Source organism: Saimiri boliviensis, chromosome 5 (genome assembly GCF_048565385.1).
Source record: "Saimiri boliviensis isolate mSaiBol1 chromosome 5, mSaiBol1.pri, whole genome shotgun sequence".
Taxonomy (NCBI): domain Eukaryota; kingdom Metazoa; phylum Chordata; class Mammalia; order Primates; family Cebidae; genus Saimiri; species Saimiri boliviensis.
In genome coordinates, this window is record NC_133453.1 from 52,838,612 (window position 1) to 52,865,626 (window position 27,015).

At 33.6% G+C, this 27,015-nt stretch overlaps 1 protein-coding gene across 3 annotated transcripts in view; it reads left to right on the forward strand.

Annotated features, from left to right (window-relative positions):
* Nucleotides 1-27,015, forward strand: part of TFPI (tissue factor pathway inhibitor) — an 87,369-nt gene that overhangs the window by 43,033 nt on the left and 17,321 nt on the right. For all 3 annotated transcript variants that reach the window (XM_074399372.1, XM_010351589.3, XM_003940840.4), the window contains 5 exons: nt 3,857-3,979; nt 11,106-11,303; nt 22,702-22,737; nt 26,154-26,330; nt 26,924-27,001. In XM_074399372.1, the coding sequence (XP_074255473.1) occupies nt 3,859-3,979; nt 11,106-11,303; nt 22,702-22,737; nt 26,154-26,330; nt 26,924-27,001 (610 nt within the window). In that variant the 5' untranslated portion in view covers nt 3,857-3,858. The remainder of the gene's footprint in view (nt 1-3,856; nt 3,980-11,105; nt 11,304-22,701; nt 22,738-26,153; nt 26,331-26,923; nt 27,002-27,015) is intronic.

The following is a 27,015-nucleotide window of genomic DNA, read 5'->3' on the forward strand; positions in this document are numbered from 1 at the left end:
CAGAGAGGATATAGAGAAATAGGAATGCTTTTATACTGTTGGTGAGAGTGTACATTAGTTGAGCCATTTTGGAAGACAGTGTGGCTATTCCTCAAGGATCTAGAAATAGTAATGCCATTTGACTCAGCAATCCCATTACTGGATATATACCCAAAGGATTATAAATCATTCTACTATAAAGACACATGTACACGTATGTTTATTGTGGCACTATTCACAATAGGAAAGACTTGGACCAATGCAAATGCCCATCAATGATAGACTGGATAAAGAAAATGTGGCCCACATGCACCATGAAATACTATGCAGTCATTAAAAAGGATGAGTTCATGTCCTTTTCAGGGACATGGATAAAGCAGGAAACCGTAATTCTCAGCAAACTAACACAAGAACAGAAAACCAAACACTGCGTGTTCTGATTCATAAGTGGGAGTTGGACTATGAGAGCACATGGACATAGGGAAGGGCCTGTCAGGGGATGATGCAGTGAAGGGAGGGATAGCATTAGTATAAATACCTAATGTAGATAATGGGTTGATGGGTGTAGCAAACCATCATGGCACATGTATACCTGTGTAACAAATCTACACATTCCGCACATGTATCCTAGTGCTTAAAGTATAATAATAATAATAAAGAGTACCACAGGGAAAGTGGGGGGTAGGAAGTAACTTCATAGTGGAGAAACCTAATAATCATTACCCCAGCCAGGCATTTAAGATCACTATCAGCAGTCATAAATCATGTTTGTAATATATATCCTGTCTTAATGTGACAAAAAATGGCCTTTACCTCTGTGATCTTCTTCCTAAAACCCCATAACCCTGGTCTAATTATGAGTAAAAACATCAGATACATTCTAATGAGGGGATACCCTGCAAAATACTTGACCAGTGTTACTCAAAACTGTCAAGATCATCGAAAATAAGAAAAGTCTGAGGAACTGTCATAGCCAAGGGGAACCTAAGGAGAGATGAGAACCAGAGGAATTTGGTATGGTGGATGGATTGCTAGAACAGAAAAAGGGTTAGGAAAAAACTAAGGATATTTGACTAAAGTATGGACTTTAGTTAGTAACAATGTCAGTTTTGGTATATTAATGATAAGTACACCATACTAATGTAATATGTTAATAAGGAAACTGCGTGTGAGTTGTATGAGAAGTCTCTGTATGCTCTCTCATTTTTTTTGTAAATATAAAACTATTTTAAATAATTAAGTCAATTTTTTAAAGGAGATGTTTCTATTAGAAAGCCAGGATTATGGGCTTATCAAGCAGATCTTTACATCAAATTATCTGCTGGTCTATGGGGAAGGAGATCCACAGATGGTGTTTTGTAAACCTCTGTTTAGCAATTTTAAGAAAGTTGGAGTTTTCCAAAAGGAAAAATATTTTGTATGGTATATAGAAGTTGGTGCATGGATTCATACCTACATTGAATCTGTTATCACCCAGGACCAGACAGAATTTTTTAATAAAAATTTGGATATTTAATTCCTCCTGCAATTCATGTACTTTATTTTCCTTTTGCTTATTTTTCTTTTTTTAAAATTACATATGCTATTATTTAGCTATGGCCTGCTATGGTATGTAGTCATAGTTTTATCTGTCCAACACCCTTCCCTTCTGAAAGCAACAATTTCCTCCTTCTGGGAGTTACACGTGTCCCCTCCACCACCCAGACCATATAGTTTCATTAATATTTGCAATGTGATTGCATTTTCTTATTCCTGACCCCAGACTGGTTGTGAGTCCACCAAATCCATGATGGTCTCCTACAGCTCAAATGGGTTGGTACTAGAGGTGGCCCTTGTTTCAAGCTGAATCTATCAGAGTTAGTCTCAAGCTCTTTAAGCCTGGGCTATAAAGAGAAGTAGTCACACTATTTTGATGGAAAAACTCTTAAGGTTTAAAACCCAGAATAGTCCATTTATCATGCACCATGCTATGCAAGAAGATTGGGTAACACCAAGAGAGAATGAAGCTGTCTAAGGTGTGTAGCCACAATGAGAAATACCTGGTGGTGCTTGGCTCACCAGCTCTAGTTGTTTCTGAGAACCAGTGCAACCCTGACCTTGTTGTCTCAGATTGTTCCAAATATTCTAGAATAAGTAAACTGATGATCCAGATTTGTCAGAGTTGGTTTCTAATCCTAGCACCCAAAGAAACTCTAAAGTACTAAGTTAATGAAGTATCCTAGGCCGCCATTTTTTAAGAGAGGAACTTCTTGGATGGAGAGCCCTAACTCTCAATCGCTTCAGTAGGCCCTCAAACGCAACCTGCTTCCTGAACTGTGTGATACGAAACGTATTCTGTGTTTTATACTCAAAGTATAGGAGGATCGTATATTTCAAATAATCAAGTGAAAACAAATAGATCACTGAAAAATATGTGTTCAAAAATGAGATAAGGAATAGAAGTTTAAAGATTCTTCAAAATCATGTAGCTATATAAAGAGGCATACATATGTATTTGTGAATTCAAATAGTTTATGGTATGATTTACAAGCTATATGGCATCTCTACTGACTAAAAATCAAATGTATGTTAACACTTGCAAAGTGCTGTGAGAAAAAAAGGTTATCTCACTAGTGATTTTAATGCAAATTAAAGCATAATAACGTGTATTACTTGATTATTATATGGCTACCCACAGTAGTGTATATTGCAGCTGTAATCTGCCACAGACAAAACCAGATAATTCCCTAGATTGTTTTTTATGGAGTATCTGTCCCTGCATTTGTGAATATTTGCTAAGATCTCGCTTTCCTTCCTGACTGGAATGGCACCGGTGGCTGAGAACAGGAAGGAAACAAGTGTTCTTGGGGTTTTTTTTGTTTTGTTTTGTTTTTGTTTGTTTGTTTGTTTCCTGTGTTGTGTGATCATTACACTTTTCCTTCTACCTTTAAATCCAAAGAAGAAATCATCTTTAAAAATATATTGAGGTGATTTCTTGCTTTATTCTGCCCTTTTCTTTCTTTCTCTTTCTTTCTTTCTTTTTTTTTTTCTTTCTTTCTTTCTCTTTCTTTCCTTTTGGCTATAGATCTTTAAGTGATGTTGAAACAGGAAAAGTCTCACTCTCCTACTGAAATCTGTTTCCTTCGGAGCGTGATGAGTGATGACTTATCACTTAGAGTCACTTTTCCGTGAAACTCTTTTGAATCAGATAACTCCCCAAACTGGGGAAATAATGAACTGGGGAAAAGGACTAGCTGAATGTCAGACATTTCTTTTGTCTGCCGTTCTGTCAGCTGTCTCATAGAAAACCTGGTTCGGAAATTGAGGTAAATAATATATTTTTTAAAGGAAACAAAGAGGAAAATTCTGAAAATGTGTTTCCTTAAAATAAAAAAAAAAAAGAAGAAGAAGAAGAAGAAGAAGAACTAGAGCAGAGGGAACGATAAATCAGGAATGAGAAGTTGCATTAAAGAAATAATTTAAAAAACGCAAAAAATATGTTATTAGTTCTGACTCAGAAAGAATAGCTGTGAGAAAGATGTGGAAAGTGAAACTGCATGCAGAAACGGACCTTACGTAATACATTATTCGCTATATGAACAGTATTTACCCATGTCTTTCAGTTATTGTCCTTTTTATTTATGTTTTCAAAGTTGAAATATAACCCGTTTGCTTGAATATTAATAAATATATGCACTGAGTGTGTTTTCCCATAATTCTGAATACTACATATACGTTTTAAATACGACTCATGGAGTATGCACAGAGAAATGTATGTGTACACACATACAACATCATAGAAATTTGCGTTTGAAGTACGCATATGATGTTTACTAGTCTGTAAATGAGTCCATATTATCACTTTGTTTATTAGATATGCATGCGTTCTGTATTTCAGAGATGGTTTACACAATGAAGAAAGTACATGCACTTTGGGCTTCCATATACCTGCTGTTTAATCTTGCCCCTACCCCTCTTAATGCAGATTCTGAGGAAGATGATGACTATACAATTATGACAGGTAAACTATTAGAAGCATTTTTCTTTTTAAGCTAGTCAAAGCTCTCAATTTTAATCTAAAAATGTATTATATTTTTCCATTGTGGAGAGAAATCAGTTGTTATTGAAGTGATATTTTTCTTTGGAAATTTATTATAGTGTGTGTGTGTGTGTGTGTATGAACACACGTGTGTTCTGAACGGTCCAAAACCAAGTAACTTTAGCTTAAAGACTTCTCTTTTTTATTCAGTGTACCATGTGAAACACTGGAGTAACTCTGGGCAATTGCAAGGAGCGACATGTGGTAGAAACAAATCCCTATGACATTTGATGCCACCCTTTGACTAGGAAAAGTGTGGGGAAGAAAGGAAACCTCAGACATCTGAGGCTTCAGCTATTCTTCTGCTTCTTGCCCATATTTCCAAAATAAAAACTTACCAGTCGAGACTAATATAAAAATCTAGCCAACCAGGACACCAAAAGATCTAGTAACATAAGTTAGCTCCAATCCCGTAAAACTCTGTATCTAAAAATATGAATATTAACAATAAAAAATAGAGCAAAGAGAAGATGGTATGATAATGGTTATTGTGAAAAAATAACTTTCTTAAAAGTAACATTTTGTAGCAGAGTAGTAAATTATTGACAGAAATCTCAAGTATTGGTTTTAATGAGAGAATATTAACAAAATGATAGCTTTATTTCACATAGCAGTTTAAGATGTAAAAAAGATTTCCATAAATGCATTATTATTTTATATCTTTTATACTGCTTTAAAATGACTGTGTTCAGTGTGCTTTAGTAAAGTTTAAATAAATACATCTTCTAGGCCTGAAACTGTGGAAGGTGCTAGAGAAACAGGTATGGCTGAGATGAGGTGTTGAAGAATCTGTCTATTCCCTAGAAGAGTCTGAAGGGTGGACAGTCTATTTCTGGATAATGTAGTAAAGAAAGTGACAGAAGCGAGCCGGGCGCGGTGGCTCAAGCCTGTAATCCCAGCACTTTGGGAGGCTGAGGCGGGTGGATCACGAGGTCAAGAGATCGAGACCGTCCTGGTCAACATGGTGAAACCCCGTCTCTACTAAAAATACAGAAAATTAGCTGGGCATGGTGGCGCGTGCCTGTAATCCCAGCTACTCAGGAGGCTGAGGCAGGAGAATTGCCTGAACCCGGGAGGTGGAGGTTGCGGTGAGCCGAGATCGCGCCATTGCACTCCAGCCTGGGAAACAAGACCAAAACTCCGTCTCAAAAAAAAAAAAAAGAAAGTGACAGAAGCGTGCAGAGAGTGCTGCTGTTGATGGGAAGAGGACGGAGATTCATTCAAGCTTGGCTCTCTGAGGGCTCTTGCAAGGCGACGTGGTGTTACAAAAATTTCCTAACGATGAAACATTATTTAGTAAAGTAAAACCCTAATGTGCCTTTTTGAAAATAGGAATTTGAACATTAAGTTGAGTTTCAATCCTTCATTTGGCTTTTTTCTCAAAAAGGGATAGGTTAAAGTTCTAACGATTAAATAAGTCCTAACAGGGAAAAAGCAGGCAACCTCACTTGAGGAAAGTGAGAAGCAAATTGATCCCAAGTGTTTCCTGTATTGTCCCAATCTAATTTTCCTCAATTGGACTGAGAAAATGAATACTGCTTAACCAGGAAGTTCCTGAAATTGTTGCTGATGCCACTGTCAACCAATAATCCAGAATCAAGTCATCAGTAATTAAGCCAGAATTTAAAATTACCATAAGAGAGCTCCCAAACCTAGATGGATAACAAAGAACTTTGATATTTAAGCTAGACTTACAGACCTCTTTGCCGACTAGTTTCAGTTTTATCTGATTTTATTCTGTTCTTATTTTAAATTAATTTTTACAGTAACCAGATCTCACAACTGAAAAAAAAAATTCTATTTTGGTGATACAATTTATCACATGATGCTAAGATCATACCAAAATTTTATAGAAGTATATTATTTAATTGAAATAAGCTACTATTATTAATAGAAAAAAACATCGAATTTCATTGCTTCTCTCACAATCAGCAGGGAGAATAATCTAGAATTAACTTCCAGATAAGACAAAAATGAAAATAAAAACAGTGGTAATACACTTTTTAAAACAATTCCATTGGGCTGGGAGAGAGAAAATTAAGAGGAACATTTAGTGAAAGGTAGGTGTCTTTTGTAGGGTTTAGAATCAGACAGACCTGAGTTCGCAGGTGTGGTTTGCCACCCAGTACATTTGTGAGACTGAATAAATTATTTAAACTTTCTAACTCCCAATGTCTTAAGCTGTAATGAATAACTAATTTCCTATAGTTTTAATATAAATAGTGGAAAATCACCTGGCACATTTTCTGACACAGAGAAGGCAAAAAGTACCTGTCTTTGTTCTTCCCTGCCAGAAAAAAAAATCAAATCCTTTCATTAGAGGCAAGCAGCATGTGGACTCTTAGATAGTAAGTTAACTGAAAGCCCGAGAGCCACAAATAAGTTCTAAGAGGATGAGTATTCTTACAGTCAGGGGCATGACATGTTCTCAGGCATCAAATATTATAGTAAGCCTTCTATCCAGCATCCCAGGACACGGGGCAGTGGGGAGGGGAAGGCAAGATTCTAACCTTCAGACTATGAGACATAAAATTTATGGTATCAAGTGCAAATGATTCAATACAAACCATAATTCTATTTATATGGCTAGATCAGATTAAATTCCTTTTAGATTGCCTGTGTGTGTTTTGTTTCTCATGACTGCTGTCAGATAATTCTTACCTCTGTAAACATTTCTTTCAAGCCTCAAGAAAGTTATCACTGACCCCTTCAGGATAATTTAGGTATCCGATTGTTCACTTGCACAGCACCCAGGACTTTCTGAATATCGGTGTAAGTCCTGAGTGTCTGTATGCTCCACGAAGGAGGAGTTGCTGTCCTCTATAAACTGTCATATCTGCAGTGACAGCACAGTGCCCAACACATGGTCACCACACAATTATTAACATCCAAAAGGGTTTATCCAAAATAAGAAATGAAAACCAAGGCAGATTTACGTCCTTTTGGGTGGAGTGGCATGGCCCAAAGGTTACACACCAAGCCTGGTCATCGCTTGAGTCCTGGGATGCTGCACTCAGGTGTGGGCCACAGGATCACTGCACAAAGAATGTTCTTACACAGGATTTCTATAAGAAATGCATTAAAGTGTGAATAAAGACAAATAATCACCTAATAATTAACAAAATATAATTCATAAAAGTTAATACTTAATGTTTTTCCTAGAAAATTTCTATACAATTACCACCTACCTCTGTCATTTAAACCATTTTTAGTTTCATAAAGGCGAATGTTTGAAAAAAAAGAATGCTGTTAATTGAGTGGAGATTATATAATTAAAACTGTATACTTGATCCAAATGCAAGTTGAGGAATCTCAGTCGCATATCTGTGACAGTATCACGCAGGTATTAAGAAGGTGTGAGATATGTGTTGTAAAACCATATGGGGGTCAATTTTAAACCCATCATTTATGGCATGAATTTAAGCCATTTACTTAAATTCTTCAACGCTGTTTTATAATTTATAAAATGAAGATAATAACATCTAACTCACTATCGTGATCATTAAATGGTACAGTTACAAAATATCCAGAGTATTGTAATTACTCAGTGAGCAACGTTAACCGTTACTGCTGTGTACGACTACTACAGCTAGTTTTTCTTCTTTTGGTTTTGTGGTGCACTGCCACCACCTGCTGGCCTCATTAGTAAATAGCAGATTGAACTTGGGTGAGTACATCTTTAATGCAGGAAATGGAAAAAAGATTTAGCTTGGTGATAAACACTATCAAATATATCGAGAATAAAATGTAGAGAAGTCATCAATTAGGATCTGATAAAAAATTATTGATCCATAAAAACTGATTTTTCTGAAAATACATGACAACTGAGAAATCAGGTAAAATTCCCTGTGTTCTGCAGATACACATTTGTATTCAAGCTCTCTGTCTGAAACACTGCTTCAATAACTTGTTTCTAAAGTTCTAAAGTAACGTTAACTTGGGAATGAATAACATCACATTGTATGAGAAGTGCTACAGCGGTTTGAGATCATGGTGTATAGCTGTAAAATTTAAAATACCAGAATATTTTTGTTCATGCCTTGTGAATTAAAATTATGTTAATTCTGAGGTCCAATGTTTAAACAGCTGGTAGGTCACATTTTTATTGGTGTCAAAAACAAACATGCCTACAGTTCAGAAATTCATGACGCTAAATTCGATGACACTTACTGTGACTTATTGTAAGTCAGATGCACTATTTAAGGTCTTCATACCAAACTTTCTGGCTTCTCATAACAACTCGAAATGTCAGCTTGGCATTCTAAAATCCTTAAGTAAAGACAAAAAAAAATAAACAACATTTACAATTGTTCACAAATGTGCCACTCAGAAAAAAACTTTCATTCTTTTTGAATTCAAACTGACAATTTTTAACTTCAGTGATAGAGAAAATGTGTTTTAAGAAGTCATTTTGGTTGATTTTTTTTTTTTTTAGTTTTAGAAAACATTTTTAGCAATTCTCAATTAAATTTATCTTATGAATTTCTATTAGAAAGTAGAAAGTAGTTGTGTATTTAATTTAAGAAAAATGGGATAATTTTATCATGAAGTACCCATATTTACAGGTACCAGAAACTGTTGGTATGCCTGAGAGAAATTTTAAAGCAAATTATCATATTTTAGATAAGTTCATCAACATAAAATGTTAGATAAAGGATTTGAAAGAAAAAGAAATGACGTTTAAACTTGTCAACGTTTACCAGTATTTCTTAACTCAATTTGATAAAATAATTTATATATAGACTGTAGATATTTATTGGATTTAGTAACAGTGTTATTGTTTTAAAATTATTAAAATATATCACATTAATAAACACAGGCATTATATTTTGCCAATTGAACATAATTCTAGAGAAAGTTGAAGACACACAAATGCATATATTCAGTTGGGCGCTGTGGGGCAGGCCTGTAATCCAGCACTTTGGGAGGCGGAGGCTGGTGGATCGTGAGGTCAACAGATGGAGACCATCCTGGCCAACATGGTGAAACCCTGCCTCTACCAAAAATGCAAAAATTAGCTGGGCATGTGGGTGCGCGACTGTAGTCTCAGCTACTCAGGAGGCTGAGGCAGGAGAGCCGCTTGAACCCAAGAGGCTGAAGTTTCAGTGAGCTGAGATTGCGCCACTGCACTCACACCTGATGACAGAGCGAGACTCAGTCTCAAAAAAACAAACAAACAAACAAACAAACAAACAAAAACAGCGTATGTACGTAAAACTCAAATTTAGTTAAAGGTTTGACCAACATTCTTACTTGCTAATTAGCTATTTTATAACAACTGTGTTTGATGCTGAATGTGTCCCTGTATCATAATAATTATCTGCCATATGTTATTCTAACAACAAATTTTGGATCTGAAAAACATACTCTTCTATCAGTTCTGCCATCTCAATTTATATCAATTGAAAAAATAACTTATCAAATAGACCAAAATGATTAGATGGCATTATATAAATTTAACTGGAATCTTTTAAAACTAAAAGCAGTGTTAGTAGTTGGGATAAAATATACATGTTCATAAATAATTAGTGTCCCATGAATCAAACAGCAGCAAATGCCAATTTATATATAGAAAGCTGTATTTTTAACCCTTCCAAGATTAGAAAGACTACTTACAATTTTATGACTCATATACAAAATTAACAATACAATTTCAATCATTATGTTACAAAGAGTTTTAACGTTAGTAAAGTAAGACTAATACTTGCTATTAATTCAAAATTGATAATTAAAATAATAATACATTATGGGTGGAATGAAATTAATAAAATTATCTAATTTAACTTTTATGACATGCATATTTTCTCTTTCAAAAAAATTCATGGGCTGAAATTACAGGAAATTTAAAATGGATTTCTATTTAGACAATCATACATCCACAAACTTATCCCATATTTTATGCTTTAAAAATATTTTATGTGAAAATATTAAAGTCTCATCCATTCTTTTTTTTGTTGTTCAAAGTAAACTATTTTAGAATGCATGAAAACACTTTTTTTGAAGATATTTATACTCATCTGTTTAATATAGTATTGCTTCCCTCTAAGGGAAAATTGGTTTAGGTCATTTACCAATTTCAATATTCCACATAATAATCAATTGCCAAAGACAAAGAAAATATATGGACTCAATATACAGAAAATATTCAAGCTGTATTATATAGCATTTTCATCATTATTCTTTTGGTTGCACCAACCACAATTTTTGTGTCTATCTTTACTGGTAAACAAATAGAACTTATTTAACATTAGATTTCTATTAATTTTATTGGACATGAAAAAAATAAAACGTTTTAAAAATCTAGTTGAATTTCCTCTATGTGTATACCCATTCCCAGGATAGAAAACTCTGTTGTTACAATTAGTAGTTAAATATTTAAAGAAAAAATATGTAATTCAAAGTCAAAAGAATTGCCTCATTCTATGTAAAACATAGAAAGCATTATTTACGTTATTTCAACAATATTAAAACCCAAGCATGGTATGGTAAGTAAAAAAGAAAAGCACCACGCAGTTTATTTTTTGTAACATCAAACATAAATTTTCATAATTAGGGAATGGTTTAATATGGTATTATATACATAGATGTGTGTGTATATATATATATACATATATGTGTATATATATATATATATATATATATATATGAATGTGAATATGCTGTTGTTTTATGTATGAAGAGTGACACAACTGTGAGTTAAGGAGAGAAACTCAAAGAACTGTCCATTGTCTGAGTTAAAAGAAGGGGTCTATTGCTGACACATCCACTTGAATGAAGTTACCTTACAAGTACTACTCAATTCCCTCCCAGTTCACTTCCTGAGATTTAAGCAATACCTCTCAAACAAGAGTCTAGAAGTCGTGTCTCGTTTGGTGAATGTATTAACTTTGTCTTACATTTTGATAACTGAGTAACTTTTTATAGTTTCTTATCAGCATGTGTTATGGCATTTTTCCTTAAAATCAGGACATATTAAAAAGGAAATAAGGAACATTATTACAGTGTTGATGAAGGGTGACATGTTATATCTCTTATTTTTACCTTATAGACACTGAGTTGCCACCACTGAAATTTAGGCATACGTTTTGTGCATTTAAGGCGGATGATGGCCCATGTAAAGCGTGGATGAAGAGGTATTTCTTCAATGTTTTCACTCGACGGTGTGAAGAATTTATATATGGGGGATGTGAAGGAAATCAGAATCGATTTGACAGTCTGGAAGAATGTGAAGAAATGTGTGGAATAGGTAGGTTTCTGGGAACCCTTATTACTCAATACCCTTTAGGACTATTGAGTCTAATTACAGATTTGAGGGAAAAAAGTAATTTCATGCTATTTTAACATTTCCAAGGAATCTTTTATTTCCACATTAATGATAATTCTGAATTTTACCATGTATTACCCATATTTATAGGTCCCAGAAACTCTCTATATGCCTGAGAGACCTTTTAAAGAACCTTTAAATTCTTTAAAGAATTTGCTTTAAAAGACTTTTAAAGCAAATTATCATATTTTAGATAAGTTCAATATGTATGTTCAACTATCATTGTTCATTTTTCATATCAGTGATTAAAAACTATATGAAGCCTCATTTATTGTCTTATACTCTTATCTATAATAAAGACAAAAGAAGAAAATCTCAACTCATGTTTACACAATGGTGGAGTATTTTTTAAATAAAATGGGTATAACTCAGCAACCCAGAATTGCAATCTGAGTTGGCAGAAGAACCGTTAATCACGTTGACTTCGTCTTTCCTTTGTCGGCACAATGATCTCATGTTCGTCCTTTCTCAAGATCATGAATCTAAAAATTAAAGTTCTATAGCTATTAATAATAAAATTCTAAGCTGCATGAAATAGTTGAACTACATATGAAATTTAAGGGTTTTTTTGTTATTGGAACCTTGAAATACTACAGAAAATAAAAACAGAATTCTGTAAAAAAGAAAGTCATCCTTGATGACCTTTGTAGGCTTTACTAAACCCAACATTTTATATTAATATTACTAAGTTATAAATTTTAAAAGTACATCATATTATATTAAACTTTTATTCTGCATTAATCCTATTAAAATTTAACTTTTTTATAAATTTTGCTAATTACCTTACTCCATGTGATTTTATATCTTCTCACTAAGATAAATTACAAATAATTACTGACCAAAATTTTGAATGCTTTTTTTAATCTCAGATTATTTTCCCAAATTGTAAGTTACTCAAGGAATATAATAAGTTGGGGTGCTTTTATTTCCCCAGTTTCTAGTCTAAAATTCTACCATAGCATGTTTGTAGAGCTTATTGGATAGAATTGAGGTGATACAGAAATTATATATCTGGTTCATAGCACTAGATGTCTTGATTTTTGCAAATCAGGCAGCTCTGCATTCTCACTCTGTTACTGCTTTCTAAACAGATTTTACTAAACAGACTTGGCATCACGGTGCTCTTGGTCTGTGGGAAAACTTCAGTGTGGTGAAAAGAGCAAACTTCTCTCCTCTATGACTCTGTAACGTGTTTTGTTGTGTGCTCCAGAGCTTTCAGAAGAGAATAGACATGAATATATTTTTTTAACCTCACAGCACTGATTTCTCTATTTCCTCTCCATAGATGCCCTAGGAATGTTACTAAAACAGTTTAGGCAGCTCAGTGGTCCTCAGAGGTGCCTTTGGTTTTTGTGATTGCCTGGTCATTTTCCATTCATCACAGATTTCTCTACCCCATTTTCTTTTATATACACTGGGCCAAGTATCCTTTTGTGTTGAGTTGAAAATCATTCTTAGTTGTCAGTATTTTGGCCAGAAGCCTAGTTGCTCATCCTTAGTAATCCCCACTCTTTCATTTAGCAGGCTATTTATTTTCATTAATGAGTCTCCTCTCTGAAATACACACCTGTTCTTTGTATATGTGTATAATTCAAGTCTTACGGTTTATCATTGTACAAAAGTTACTCTTTCCTTTAAAAGTTACTCAAATGTAATCATTTTGCTCATCAGTGATGGCCCTGTTTATCATTTAACATATCATTACTGGTTAGCATGTAAATGTAACTCACTTGCCCATCTCCTCACTATCTATCAAAAGTCACTTGAGGCTGGGCACAGTGGCTCATGCCTGTAATTCCAGCACTTTGGGAGGCCAAAGCAGGTGGATCATCTGAGGTCAGGAGTTCGAGACCAGCCTGATCAGTATGGTGAAACCCTGTCTCTACTAAAAATATAAAAATTAGCCAGGCATGGTGGCATGTGCCTGTAGTTCCAGCTACTCAGGAGGCTGAGACAGGAGAATTGCTTGAAACCAGAAGGCAGAGGTTGCAGTGAGTCGAGATTGTGCCACTGCACTCCAGCCTGAGCACCAAATGCGGACTCGATCTCAGAAAAAAAAAAAGTCACTTTCTATTATTGTATCAATATCTGAGTGTTACATACAGCTCATTACTGTTAAGGATATAGCTGTATTATAGAAAACGTATGTCTAGACTTTTAAAAACACACCTAAGAAGAGAATTTCATCTCCAAGCCATGACAGATAACTACAACTGTACTTTCTCTCCCAACATAAAGAACTATGAAACTGGACAAAATGTAAAAAACTAGTGTTTGTAAACATTGATCAAAAGGTAGTGAAGGATTGTGACCTCTGGGAGAAGGTAAATACATAAGATAAGCCCTCCGATCTCCCCTGCTTTCTGTATGAAGGCATTCTGAACAACAGTTGTGAGAAAGAAATCCAGGTATAGAATGATTGACTCTCTAATAGAGAGGAGATGGCTATTAGAGATTAGAAAGCTGAAGTGGCTGTGGTTTTTCCAACAATGTGTGTGGTAGGGTTTGGCTCTGCGTTCCCACCCAAATATCATCTTGTAGCTCCCATAATTCCCACATGTTGTGGGAGGGACTGGTGGGAAATGATTGAATCATAAGGGATGAGGGGGTGGGTGGTCTTTCCCATACTGTTCTCATGATAGTGAATGGGTCTCACAAGATCTAATTGTTTTAAAAAACAGGAGTTTCTCTGCATAAGCTCTCTTTGCCTGCAGCTATCCTTGTAAGATGTGACTTACTAACACTAAATTGGTACCAGTAGCATGGGGTGTTGCTGAAAAGATACCCGAAAATGTGGAAGTAACTTTGAAACTGGGTAACAGGCAGAAGTTGGAATACTTTAGAGGGCTCAAGAAGAATACAGGAAAAGGTGGGAAAGTTTGGAACTTCCTAGAGACTTGTTGAATGGCTTTGAGAAAAATGCTGATAATGGTATGAACGATAAGGTCCAGGCTGCGGTGATCTCAGATGGAAATGAGGAACTTGTTGGGACCTGGAGCAAAGCTGACTCTCATGTTTCGGCAAAGAGACTGGAGGCATTTTGCCCCTGCCCGAGAGATTTGTTGAACTTTGAACTTGAAAGAAATGATATAGAGTATCTGGCAGAAGAAATTTCTAAGCACCAAAGCATTCAAGAAGTGACTTGGGTGCTGTTAAAGGCATTCAGTTTCAAAAGGGAAACAGCATAAAAGTTTGGAAAATTTGCAGCCACAATGTAATAGAAAAGAAAATCCTATTCTCCAAGGAAAAATTCAATCCAGCTGCAGAAATTTGTGTAAGTAGCAAGGAGCTGAATGTTAATGACCAGGACAATAGGGAAAATATCTCCAGGGTGTGCGAGGTCTTAGGGTCAGCTCTTCCTGTTATAAGCCTGGAGGCTTAAGAGGAAAAAGTGGTTCTTGGGGTCAGGCCCAGGAACTGCTATGTGCAGTTTAGGAACTTGGTGCCCTGTCTCCAAGTCACTCCAGCTGTGGTTGAAAGGGGCCAATGTAGAGCTCAAGCTATGGCTTCAGAGGGTGCAAGCCACAAGCTTTGGTAACTTCCATGTGGTATTGAGCCTGCAAGTACACAGAAGTCAAGAATTGAAGTTTGGAAACCTCTGCCTAGATTTCAGAAGGTGTATGAAAATGCCTGGATGCCCAGGTAGAAGTTTGCTGCAGGGGTGGGTCTCTCATGGAGGATGTCTGCTAGGCAGTGCAGAAGGGAAATATGAAGTCAGATCCCTCACACAGAGTCCCTACTAGGGCATCACCTAGTGGATTTGTGAGAAGAGAGCCACTGTCCTCCAGGCCCCAGAATGGTAGATCCATCAACAGGTTGCACCATGCACCTGAAAAAGCTGCATACACTCAACACCAGCCTGTAAAAGCAGCCAGGAGGGAGGCTGTATCCAGCAAAGCCACAGGGTAGAGCTGCCCAAGGCCTTGGGAGCCCACCTCTTGCATCAGTGTGATTTCAATGTGAGACATGGAGTCCAAGGAGAACATTTTAGAACTTTAAAATTTGACTGCCCTGCTGGATTTTGGACTTGCATAGGGCCTGTAGACTCTATGTTTTGGCCAATTTCTCCTATTTGAAACAGCTGTATTTACCTAGTACTGTACCCTCATTGTGTCTAGGAAGTAACTAACTTGCTTTTGATTTTAAAGGCTCATAGGCAGAAGGGACTTGCCACATCTTGGGGGAGACATTGGACCATGGACTTTTGAGTTAATGCTGATATGCATTGAGACTTTTGCAGACTGTTGGGAAGGCATGATTGGTTTTGAAATGTGAAGATATGAGATTTGGGAGGGGCCAGAGGTGGAATGATAAGGTTTGGCTCTGTTTCTTCACCTAAATCTCATCTTGTAGCTCCTATAATTTCCACGTGTTGTAAGAGGGACCTGGTGGGAGATGACTGAATCATGAAGGTGAGTCTTTCCCATGCTGTTATCTTGATAGTGAAGGGGTTTCACAAGATCTGATGGTTTTAAAAATGGAAGCTTCTCTGCACAACCTCTCTTTTTGCCTGCTGCCATCCATGTAAGATGTGACTTGTGCCTCCTTGGGGAGGCACTGATTGTGAGGCCTTCCCAGCCAGGTGGAACTATGGTCCAATAACCCTCTTTCTTTTGTAAATTGCCCAGTCTTCAGTATGTTTTTATCAGCAGAGTGAAATCAGACTAATTCAGTGCAAATATGATGGACCTGTGTGGAGAAACACCCTAGAAATCTGATAGGGTCCCCTCTGAGTTTTTTATTGAATAATAAAAATTTAATTGAATAAGTGAAATTTTATGAGTTTGGGAAAATAATTATTAAGGATCTATAAGTGGAACAACTGGTAAAGGGCCCACATGACTAAGTAACATTTAGTATTTAATTTAGTACTAGGTCTAAATTAGACCTACAGTAAAAGCTACTTTAGGCTCATCCTAACAAAGCTTAAAAACAAACTTAAAGGATTCAGTTAATTCACAAGTAACTTAACTACCTGCAAAAATGAACTTCAACATTCTTTAGCCGAAGACAATAAAATTCATCGACCAACAGTATGATATTCAAAAGTATCCAAAAATACCTCAAAATACTAAATGTTCAAAGAGGAAGCACATTGTGATCAAGAACCAGGAGAAAAATGACTCCGTTTAAGCAGACAGAAATAACAAAGGTGATTGAATTGACAAACAAGGACTTTAAAATAGCTGTTATAAACATACTAAATAAAATAAAACATGAACATAATATAGAGATAAATTGAAAATATGAAAGAGAACTAAATGGAAATTCTGAAACTGAAAAATATATAAAAATTTTAAATCACCAGATGTACTTAAGACCATATTAGACACTACAGAAGAAAAGATTAGCAAACTTGAAAACAGCACAACAGTTTAACATCAAGCACAGTGGAAAATAACAGACCAAACAAACAAGCAAATAAACATATAGCCTAGTAATTAGTGACACAATATCAACAGGTCAACCAAAATGTATAATTGAAATCTTGAGAGTCACAGCAGAAAAAATATGTGAACAAATAAAATACCAAAGAATTAACCACACTGGATAAAAATTATAATATATAGAACCAAGAGCCTTTACAAATAATAAATGATAAAAAAATAAAACACATAAATAAATATTGGAGTTAAATTGCTGAAAATCAGAGATATAAAGTAAATCTTAAAAGGAGATGGGGAGATAATACATTAGCTGTAAGGGAACAAAGACCAAAATAATTACAAATTTCTTACAAAAAACAATTCAAAAGAGAATAAGTTTCTTAAAGAGTTGAAAGATTCTATCTACCAATAACAATAAAGCTGTAAAAACAATCAATAAGTCAATTCTATTTACAATAGCTACAAAAAACCAAAATACCTAGGAATACATTAAAGTAAGGAGATAAAAGATCTCTACACAGAAAACTACAAAACTCTGTTGAAAGAAATTGTAGATGACATGAAAAAATGGAAAAACGTTCCATGCTCATGGATTGCAAAAATCAATATAATTAAAATAACCATAATCCCTAAAGCAATCTACAGATTCAATGTAATTTTTATCCAAATACCAATGTCATTTTTCCACAGAATTAGAAAAAGCAATAGTAAAATTCATATGGAACCAAAAAAGAGCCCAAATAGCCAGAGTAATCCTAAGCAAAAAGAAAACTGAAAATGTCAAATTACTGGACTTCAAATGATGCCAGCCTGTAATCACCAAAAGAGCATGATATTGGTATAAAAATAAATATAGATCAATCGAAATAGAATAGAGAACTGTATTAGTCCATTTTCACTCTGTGATAAAGACATAACCTAGACCATGCAATGTACAAGAGAGATTACATGAACTCACAGTTTCACGTGGTTTGGGAAGCCCCACAATCATTGCATATGATAAAAGGCACAATTCCCATGATGACAGACAAGAGAAGAGAGTTTGTGCATGGAAACTCCCCTTTTTAAAACCATCAGATCTCCTGAGACTCATTCACCATCACGAGAACAGCAGGGGAAAGACCTGCCCTCATGATTGATTCAATTATCTCCCACCAGGTCTCTCCCACAACACGAGGGAATTCAAGATAAGATTTGCATGGGGACACAGCCAAACCATATTACCCCACCCTCAGTCCCTCCCAAACCACCTTTCTTCACATTTCAAAACTGATCATGCCTTCCCAACAGTCCCCAAAAATCTTAGCTCATTTCAGCATTAACTCAAATGTCCACAGTCCAAAGTGTTCTCCAAGAGGTGGCAAGTTCCTTCTGCCTATGAGCCTTTAAAATTAAAAGCAAGTTAGTTACTTCCTAGCAACAAAGGGGATACAGGCATTAAGTAAATACAGCTTTCCCAAATGGGAGAAATTGGCCAAAACAAAGGGTCTTCAAGCCCCATGCAAGTCCAAAATCCAGCGGAGTGGCCAAATCTTAAAGCTCCAAAATAATCTCCTTTGACTCCATGTCTCACATCCAGGTCATGCTGATGCTAGTAGTGGGCTCCCATGGTCTTGTGCAGCTCTGCCTCTGTGGCTTTGCAGGGTACAGCCTCCATCCTGAATGTAACAGTTATTTATATTCATTTATAGCCAATTGATCTTTGATAAAATCGACAAAACCACACACACTGGTGAATGGGCACTCTATTCAATAAATGGTGTTGGGAAAATGGATAGTCATATGCAGAAGAATAAATGTGGAACAGTGTCTCTCACTTTATACAAAAATTAAAATAGATTAATGACATAAATGTAAGGCCTAAAACCATAATAATTCTCGAAGAAAAATCTAGAAAACACTCTTCTGGATATTTGACCAAGGCAAAAAATTTGTGACTAAAACCTCAAAAGCAAATTGAAAATAAACAAAAATAGGCAAATGAGAATTAAAGTTGATCCACAAGTAAATTAAAATCTTCTGCACAGCAAAAGACATATCGGAGTGAACAAATAACCTAAGGAATGAGAAAAATATTTGCAAACTATGAATTGGACAAAAACTAATATTCAGAATCTACTGGTAACTCGAACAATTCAACAAGAATATAACAAACCATTTAAAAAAATGGACAAAGGACACAAAAAAATATGTCTCAAAAGAAGCATGCCAACAAGCATATAAAAACTGCTGAAAATCACAAATCATCACACAAATGCAAATTAAGATCACAGTGAGATATCATATTACAGCAGAACAGTTATTATTAAAAAGACAAAATATAACAGATATTGAAGATTAAGAGAAAAGAAAATGCTTATATATTGTTGCTGGAAATGTAAATTTGTATAATCTCTATGGAAAACAGTGTAGAGATTTCCCAAAGACATAAGAAATAGACTATTTATCCAGCAATCCCACTACTGGATATCTACCCCAAAGCAAATAAATCATTATATCAAAAAGATAACTGTACTTGAATTTCTAGCACAGCACTATTTATAATAGCAAAGATATAAAATCAACGTAAGTGTCCATTAACAGATGATTAGGTAAAGAAAATATGATATTTATGTATACACATATACCCCCCCATGGAATACTACTCAACCATTAAAAATAAAAATCATGTATTTTATAGCAGCATGGATGGAACTGGAGGCCACTATCTTAAGTGAAATAACTCAGAAACAGAAATTCAAATAGCACCTGTTCTCATTTGTAAGTGGGAGGTAAATAATCTTTACATGTGGTTATAGTAGAATAATAGACAAATAGACAATGGACACTCAGTGGGATATAAGGATGAAAGGAGAGTGAGGGATCTAATAGGTACACTGGACACTATTTAGGTTATGGTTACACTAAAATCCCCTTCACCACTATGAAATATAACCACATAACAAAACTATAGTTCTATTCCCTAAATCTATGAAAATAAAAAAAGAAAGAAAAATTTAAAAGGAAAAAGTAAAGAACTAAAAGAGAAGAAAAAAACTGCCAATCACTAATCTACTCCTTAAAGTAAGCACTTTTCAAATCAACATTGTCTGCAGAAATTTATTCCTGGTAGAGCAGCAGTACAATTAGTATTAAAGGACTTAAAGCACACAGGAAAGAAGATGAAAAAAATGAGATTATTGTAAAATTCTGGGATTTCTACAGGTGACAATGACATAAGTTACGTGACACTAGACTGTAATGGATGAGTACATTACAATCTTTAAAGCAACCTTTAAAAAAACGAAACAGACAAAAATAGTGAATAGGCCCATAATGAAGATAAAAGTATCATTAAATACTCAATTACAATAATTCTAAAGAAGACATGAAAACAAGGAAACAGAAACAAAGAAGAATTGAGAAACAAAAATCAAACAGCTAGTGATGTTTATACTAAACTTTAATGGTAATTAGCTTAAATTAAAATGTAATGGTCCAGTCACTCCAATTAAAAGGCATATATTATCAGACTGTATGCAAAAATAAATCAAGAACTATGTGTTGTCTATAAGAAAGGCCCTTTAAAAATAAGGACAGAGAGATTAAAAGTGAAATGATGGAAAAAGATATATCATGTAGGCACTAACCATAAGAATGATTAGTAAAAGTAGACTACAGGATAGGAAATACTACCAGGTAGAAGAAAGATATTTATAAGAGGGCCCATTAATAAAACATACATAACAATCCTCAATGTCTATGTGCATGGTCCTAATTAGAGAATTCCAAAATTTTTAAAGAAAAAATTGGCAGAAGTGAGAGTATACAATTTCTCAATTCAGTTTACATACTTCAAGACATGTTTTTCAGTAATTGACTGAAAAGGTAAACAGACAATCACTAAGGATATAAAAGATTTGGACAACACTCTCTACCAACTCCACACAATTGATATTTATCTGACACTCTCATTGCACACCCAGATGAGCATATCATTATTTACATATGGTACACTTTTGAGTAGATTAGAAACAAAAATCAATACGTTGGTTTGAGGTATAAGTATTATATGCCAATGTCTATCAACCAAATGCAAATTCTGCGATGTTTTCACTATCAGTCTTACATCTTAATGTTCATAATGAAACATTAAAACTAATTCATTTAAGTTGAAATTCAAAAGAGTACTAGAATGAAAATTAGCCTAATATTCTATCATTACTCCTTAAAAAGCACTGGTAAAGTGTTTGTCCTATCTAAATCTAAGAAAACTTGATAATTTGCTATAAATTTTTTCTAACTATTAATTGCTGTCATACTGATTTTGGCATGCAAATTATGGAAACATTAATGTAAGGCATTTAGATATTCAATTTTTTGTTTGTCTGCTTGCTTGTTTGTTTTTACTGGTCCATGATTCAGTATATTCATTTCTTAAATTCCTCATGGACAAATTCGAGAGCCCATGGTTATTATTATTAGGTTACACAAAGATAATTATTGGTAATATAAGTACACTTAAAATTCTAGTGTGCTAACCCACATTGAGTTAGTTGGCATGTATATTAGCTAAATTAATCCTATTTAGAATGAAACAATAAACAAACAAAATAGATGTTCCATAAAATATTGTATGAATCAAGCATTCATGTTCCCACCCTATGACTATTGTCAGTCGGTAAATAAGGAATGAAAATTGCTTAGTGTTCTAGTTTTATGTACTCATTATATGTATATATTCCTTTCTTCTCCTTATCAATTAAATCATAACATATTAGTTTTATATTTAAATATTTTAATGTCATATTATATGACAGTCTATAATCTAGTTCAAAACATTAATATTAAGTTGGTTAGTTGCAATGAAAACAAAGTAAATAAACTTACCTCAATAGATATAGCTATACACACACACACACACACACACACACACCCTCTTTTTTAAAAAGGCTATTGAATAAAACATAGTATGATTTGAAAAGAAGTTTGTATCCATTAGTTTCCCTTTCACAGACATTTTACTCTTCATAGAAGAACTATTTCAAGAGAAAAAGGATGATCCAGTGGCTAAAAGAGGCTTACAACTCAATTCATATTCTTTCTCTCTCTTTCTTCCCTCTTCTGGCTCTCTCCCTTTCTGTCATGTAACTAACTAACCTGGCCATATAACTGGTCTCTGGTTAGGTAACTAATTGTAACCTGCTTTGACCAAATATTTCCTCTGTAAAACAAATGATTCCACAGCAAAATAAATATCACTCAACTTTCCTAATGTCTATGTGAACAAATTAAATTACATAGACTTATTTTGTCAATTTGATTTTCATTACCTATCATTTAAATTAGAATTTAGAATTCATACTTGGAATATGGTAGGACAACTCGCCTTCTAGGTTTTGAAGGAAATGATTCTGTCAATTCAAATGTTAAACCAAACAATGTGTCCCAGATGACTTTTGTTTCATTTCTTCTCTACCTTAGTAATAATAATGAAACTTGCAATTGGGTTGAGACAATGAAGCAGGGGAAAGAAAAAGGAAAGGAAATAATTCTGGTTAATTTCACTCTTATTCCCAGGTAATTAACAAATTATTTTTATATGCAAAATAGCCTGCTTGAATTACTTTCGTATTTCACATTTTTTAAATAATTAGTTTAATTATAGATATTCTGAACAGTAAACTATGAATTCTCAGCTTTGTAAGTGTGTTAGCAAGTTTTGTCATAGTTCCTAAAACATTGCTATATTGAAATGAGGTAGTTTCATGATTACAGGAAACAGAAAAGATTATTTTTTAGAGAAAAAAATGAAATTTAATTTTTATTAAAACATTCTATATAAGAAAAATTTTAATAGTGATAAATACATTACTCTAGTTTGTTAAATCCAAATTCACAATATTACGTTATAAATTGTGGCAATTGATATGCATATATTCTTTTGATTACAGGTAACGGAAAGATGATAAAGACAACATTTCAAAATGGTAAACATTCATTTGTAAATTTGAAACATTTATGTAAGGCATTTAGATATTCACTTTTTTGTTTGTTTGTTTGTTTGTTTGTTTGTTTGTTTGTTCTGGTCCTTGATTCAGTATCAATATTCAATTCTTAAGTTTCCCTGAGGTTGATCAAAAGCCCATTAAAGAGATTGATCATAACCCATATGACAGATGGATCATATATATCACTCTTGAAATGATGTATTGTGTGCTTCAATTGACATACTCAATAATAAGAAAAATATAAACATTGTTATTTGTCAGAGGAGGCTCCAAACACCATATTTACCCTAATTCTAATGCAGCATGATATATAGATTTAGTTCAATCATAGTCCAGAGCCACACATGCTATTTTAACATCTTCCAGATAGAGATTTATATGTTTTGAGTCTTACTTTATTTCTCTGATCTCTAATCACTTGTTAATCTCAGCATTGTGTGGCTTTAGCAAGTTTTATCAAATATTCCCTTGAATGGATGCATGTCTCTGAGTTGCCAGCAGTTAGTTACACATGCAAAAGTAAGTGAAGACATTTAAAAATAAATATCTAGCATTTAAGTGTACATTTATTGTGTAATTTAAATCATATTATTTATTGTTTGTAGCCTAAAATAATTACTTTTTCATAAATATATCAGCACAAGAAAAAATGTTATCAATGGATCAGGGAAACCAACCTCCTTTTAATAAAGGTCTAGAAACTGCTTTGGTCCAATTGTCATTTGCGGCATTTACATTTCCAATGAGAAAATATTGAACAAAGAGATTAAATGTTTAGGGACAAAAAGACCATGAAACTCAAAGTGCATTTTAGTTTTAGTTATTTTGATTTATTTTTGTGGGAAAGACTTGAAAATATCTGTGACACATTGATAATCTTTAGACTCAATTCACTGACCAGAATTGTAATCAAAATTTATAAAATAAAGGTAATAGCAAAGTTTGTACAAGAAACATAAGTAAATGTATGTACTTACTTACAATTAAAAAAAAACTTCCTATAAATATTAAACTCATCTTGACAAAAGTGTTTAGTACTTCGATTAAATGAAGGCCTTATCTGTAATATCAAATAAAATGGCACATTTATGATAAAGAAGTTTTTGTCCACAAAGTAAAAGAAGATATTTTTGTGAAAGAAAATACCAATATCTAAATATTAGGACGTTTTACCAAAAACATAGAATAAGAAAAAAAAATACAGGTAATATTTTTATATACAATTATGCTATAAAGTATATATTTATAATTCAAAATTCAATTGTTCATAATTCATATTATATATTAAAGTTAAAGAATAAAGCTGTATTTACATGAATGTTTAAAATGCTTACATGCTAACACCTATTTATAAAAAAGACTTCTATCAATTTCAAGTTAACTTCGTATTATGCTTCCTAGCATTGGACCATTATAAAGAAATTTGAGATTTAATACAATCCCTTTGAAAGAAAGTTTGGTCCAAGACGATTACCAAGTATTCAGATCCAAACAAAAGTTAGAAGTAATAATGCTGTGGCTTGTCCAGTCTGCATTGTTACTCAATTTCAATTGAGCACCAACTTAGAGCAAGGATTATGTAAGCAAATTCAGTAAGACAGTCCATTTATTTACCTGAGAAATATGGGAAATTAGTTTCTTGATTCACAACTGTATTTTAAACTGCAGGCCAAAAAAGAATTATTTTACATGTGTGCATTTTCAACTTTGTCTTCAAATAAGTTCATGTTTCCCAATGGGGCTTCATATGCAAAATAACAACATTAATACAATAAATACAATAATAACAATAAATACAGTTTATTTTTTGGTTTTGTTTTTAATTTTTGTGGTTACATATTAGGAGTTGTACAGTTTATTTTTGTGTTGTTCTGTTTTGTTTATTTTTAATATTTTTAGGTACATGTTAGGTGTGCATATTTATGTATATGTACAGTTTCTTAATCATACTTATCAGCATAATCTGTTAGACTTTTATGTTCTTTATATGCAATATTTTTCACCCATCCACTTTTGGCAAACATAAAATTCTTGCATCTTCTGTTCGGGTCATTTAAAATTTCATAAAAAGTACACCTTTAGACTAAAACAAATTAAATGATAGTAACTGAATGTATTTTTTACCTTATAAATGTGAAAAATATTTAAAGAATTGTTTTATTCCTTTCCCCATATATTATTACACTTAACTAAAAATAAAAAAAACAGTCACTTGAAAGAACAAAAGGCAATGAAGAAGACACAAAGTTAACTTTCAAATTAATACATTGAAAAGTTAGAGTAAATAGACTTTTAAAAGTATATTACAGTAGAAAATTTTACTTAATAAAATAATTTTTAATAAGGAGTTGGTTCTTTTGTAGATCTGCAACTGCTGCAGAAATCATTAATATTATTAAATATATAGGGTTTTTTTTAATTTTTAAAACACTCATGGGTATTGCTTCTCTGATGTAGAAGAACATGTTGCTTTAAGATGAAAAAGGTACCACAGTTCATTTTTGCCTATGTGGTAACATAGTCTCAGGAATAAAAAAATTGAGAAGAATTTCGAGTTCATTCTAAAACATTCAAGCACAATGCCTTGTGAGCATAATAATTTTGAAAATTAGCTCACTTCTTTTCACAGTTCATGCATGTAGACATAGCTGGTGATATAGATCACAGTGGCACAAACTTTTGTGACAGCTGAGTTTAGCCTGCTTTGGAGCACTATCAAAGAAGAGGTATTAGTCTTTTGCAAAAGCCTCTCCAATCCTTGAACATGTATTTCCTTTCTGCCTCTGCATTACTGAAGTCATTCCAATGCCAAGAAGCAGGAAAAAAAATGACACAGCAGTAGAGGATGTCCTACCTAGTAAAGATATTAATTCCCGCATAAGAACTCAAGAACTTCTAAGGCTAGCCATGAAAACTTCCATACCCACAAATCTTCTTTTTCAACTTTTAAAAATTTAAACCATTCTTAGTGATGCAATGCACCACACTGCTTTTTCTGAGAAGCCACACTCAATAACTTAAAATGTTCACAGACCTTTCCTGAATGTTAATACAGATAAACATATTAAAAATAATTAAACCACATTTCACCATAATATTTTTTAATTTCAATCCAAGAGTGGTACATGGTAAAATAATTCTTTTACTCCTTAAATTCATAAAAATGTCATAATTTCCTATCAATTTACTATGAGAAATTTAGAATTTGAAATGCCAGTCCTGAAATATGATAGGTAATTTTATTAGTGTATAGTTGTGAATATAGTTCAATTTTTGCTTTTAATTTTTTATGCTTACTTCTTAAATAACTTAGTCAGTTACTATAAATTATATTAAACTCAGTAATTTATTTACAAAAAAAGAATATTGCTTTCTGACATTTTTATAATTTGTAGGAAAGCCAGATTTCTGCTTTTTGGAAGAAGATCCTGGAATATGTCGAGGTTATATTACCAGGTATTTTTATAACAATCAGACAAAACAGTGTGAACGTTTTAAGTATGGTGGATGTCTGGGCAATATGAACAACTTTGAGACACTGGAAGAATGCAAGAACACCTGTGGAGACACTTGTAAGTTTATTTCTCATTTCATTTTAGTTCATTTATGGACATCCTTTTAAAACCAAGGCATCTCAGACGATGTTCAAGTTTACTCTGGTTTTGTTTTAGCCATGCAAATTAAGATATATTTGTGTTCATTCAATCTGAGATTTGTGACTATATATATTTTTAGAAAGCGTAGAAAATTAAGAAATTGTTTTCATAGCTCTAATACTTTTTATGTTACATTATTTAACTTTTCTTCCTGAAAATATTACAGTACAATTTTAGCAAAATAAAATTCTAAAACTTTTCACATTTATACAAATATGAGAGCAAACAGTTACTGAATACCACCTAAAATCAATTAGTTTTATCTACCTACAGCATTTATTTAAGGAATGACTTAAACATCAACTGTTATGCTTTTTTGACAAAGAACTACTGTTACCCATGGAAATATTGCCTTACAATATATTTAAAGATCCACTGTTTGCTAATTTGGCATAGCAATGTGAATGAAATTGCCAGAAGTCTTTTTCAACATTGTGCTATGCATCATGAGTACAAATATGAGACTTTGACAATGTTTATCTGTTTTAATTGGCTGTATCTTTCTCCAGTGAATGATTATGGAAGCCAAGTCAATGCTGTGAATAACTCCCTGACTCCACAATCAACCAAAGCTCCCTGGCTTTTCGGTAAGAATCTCCTG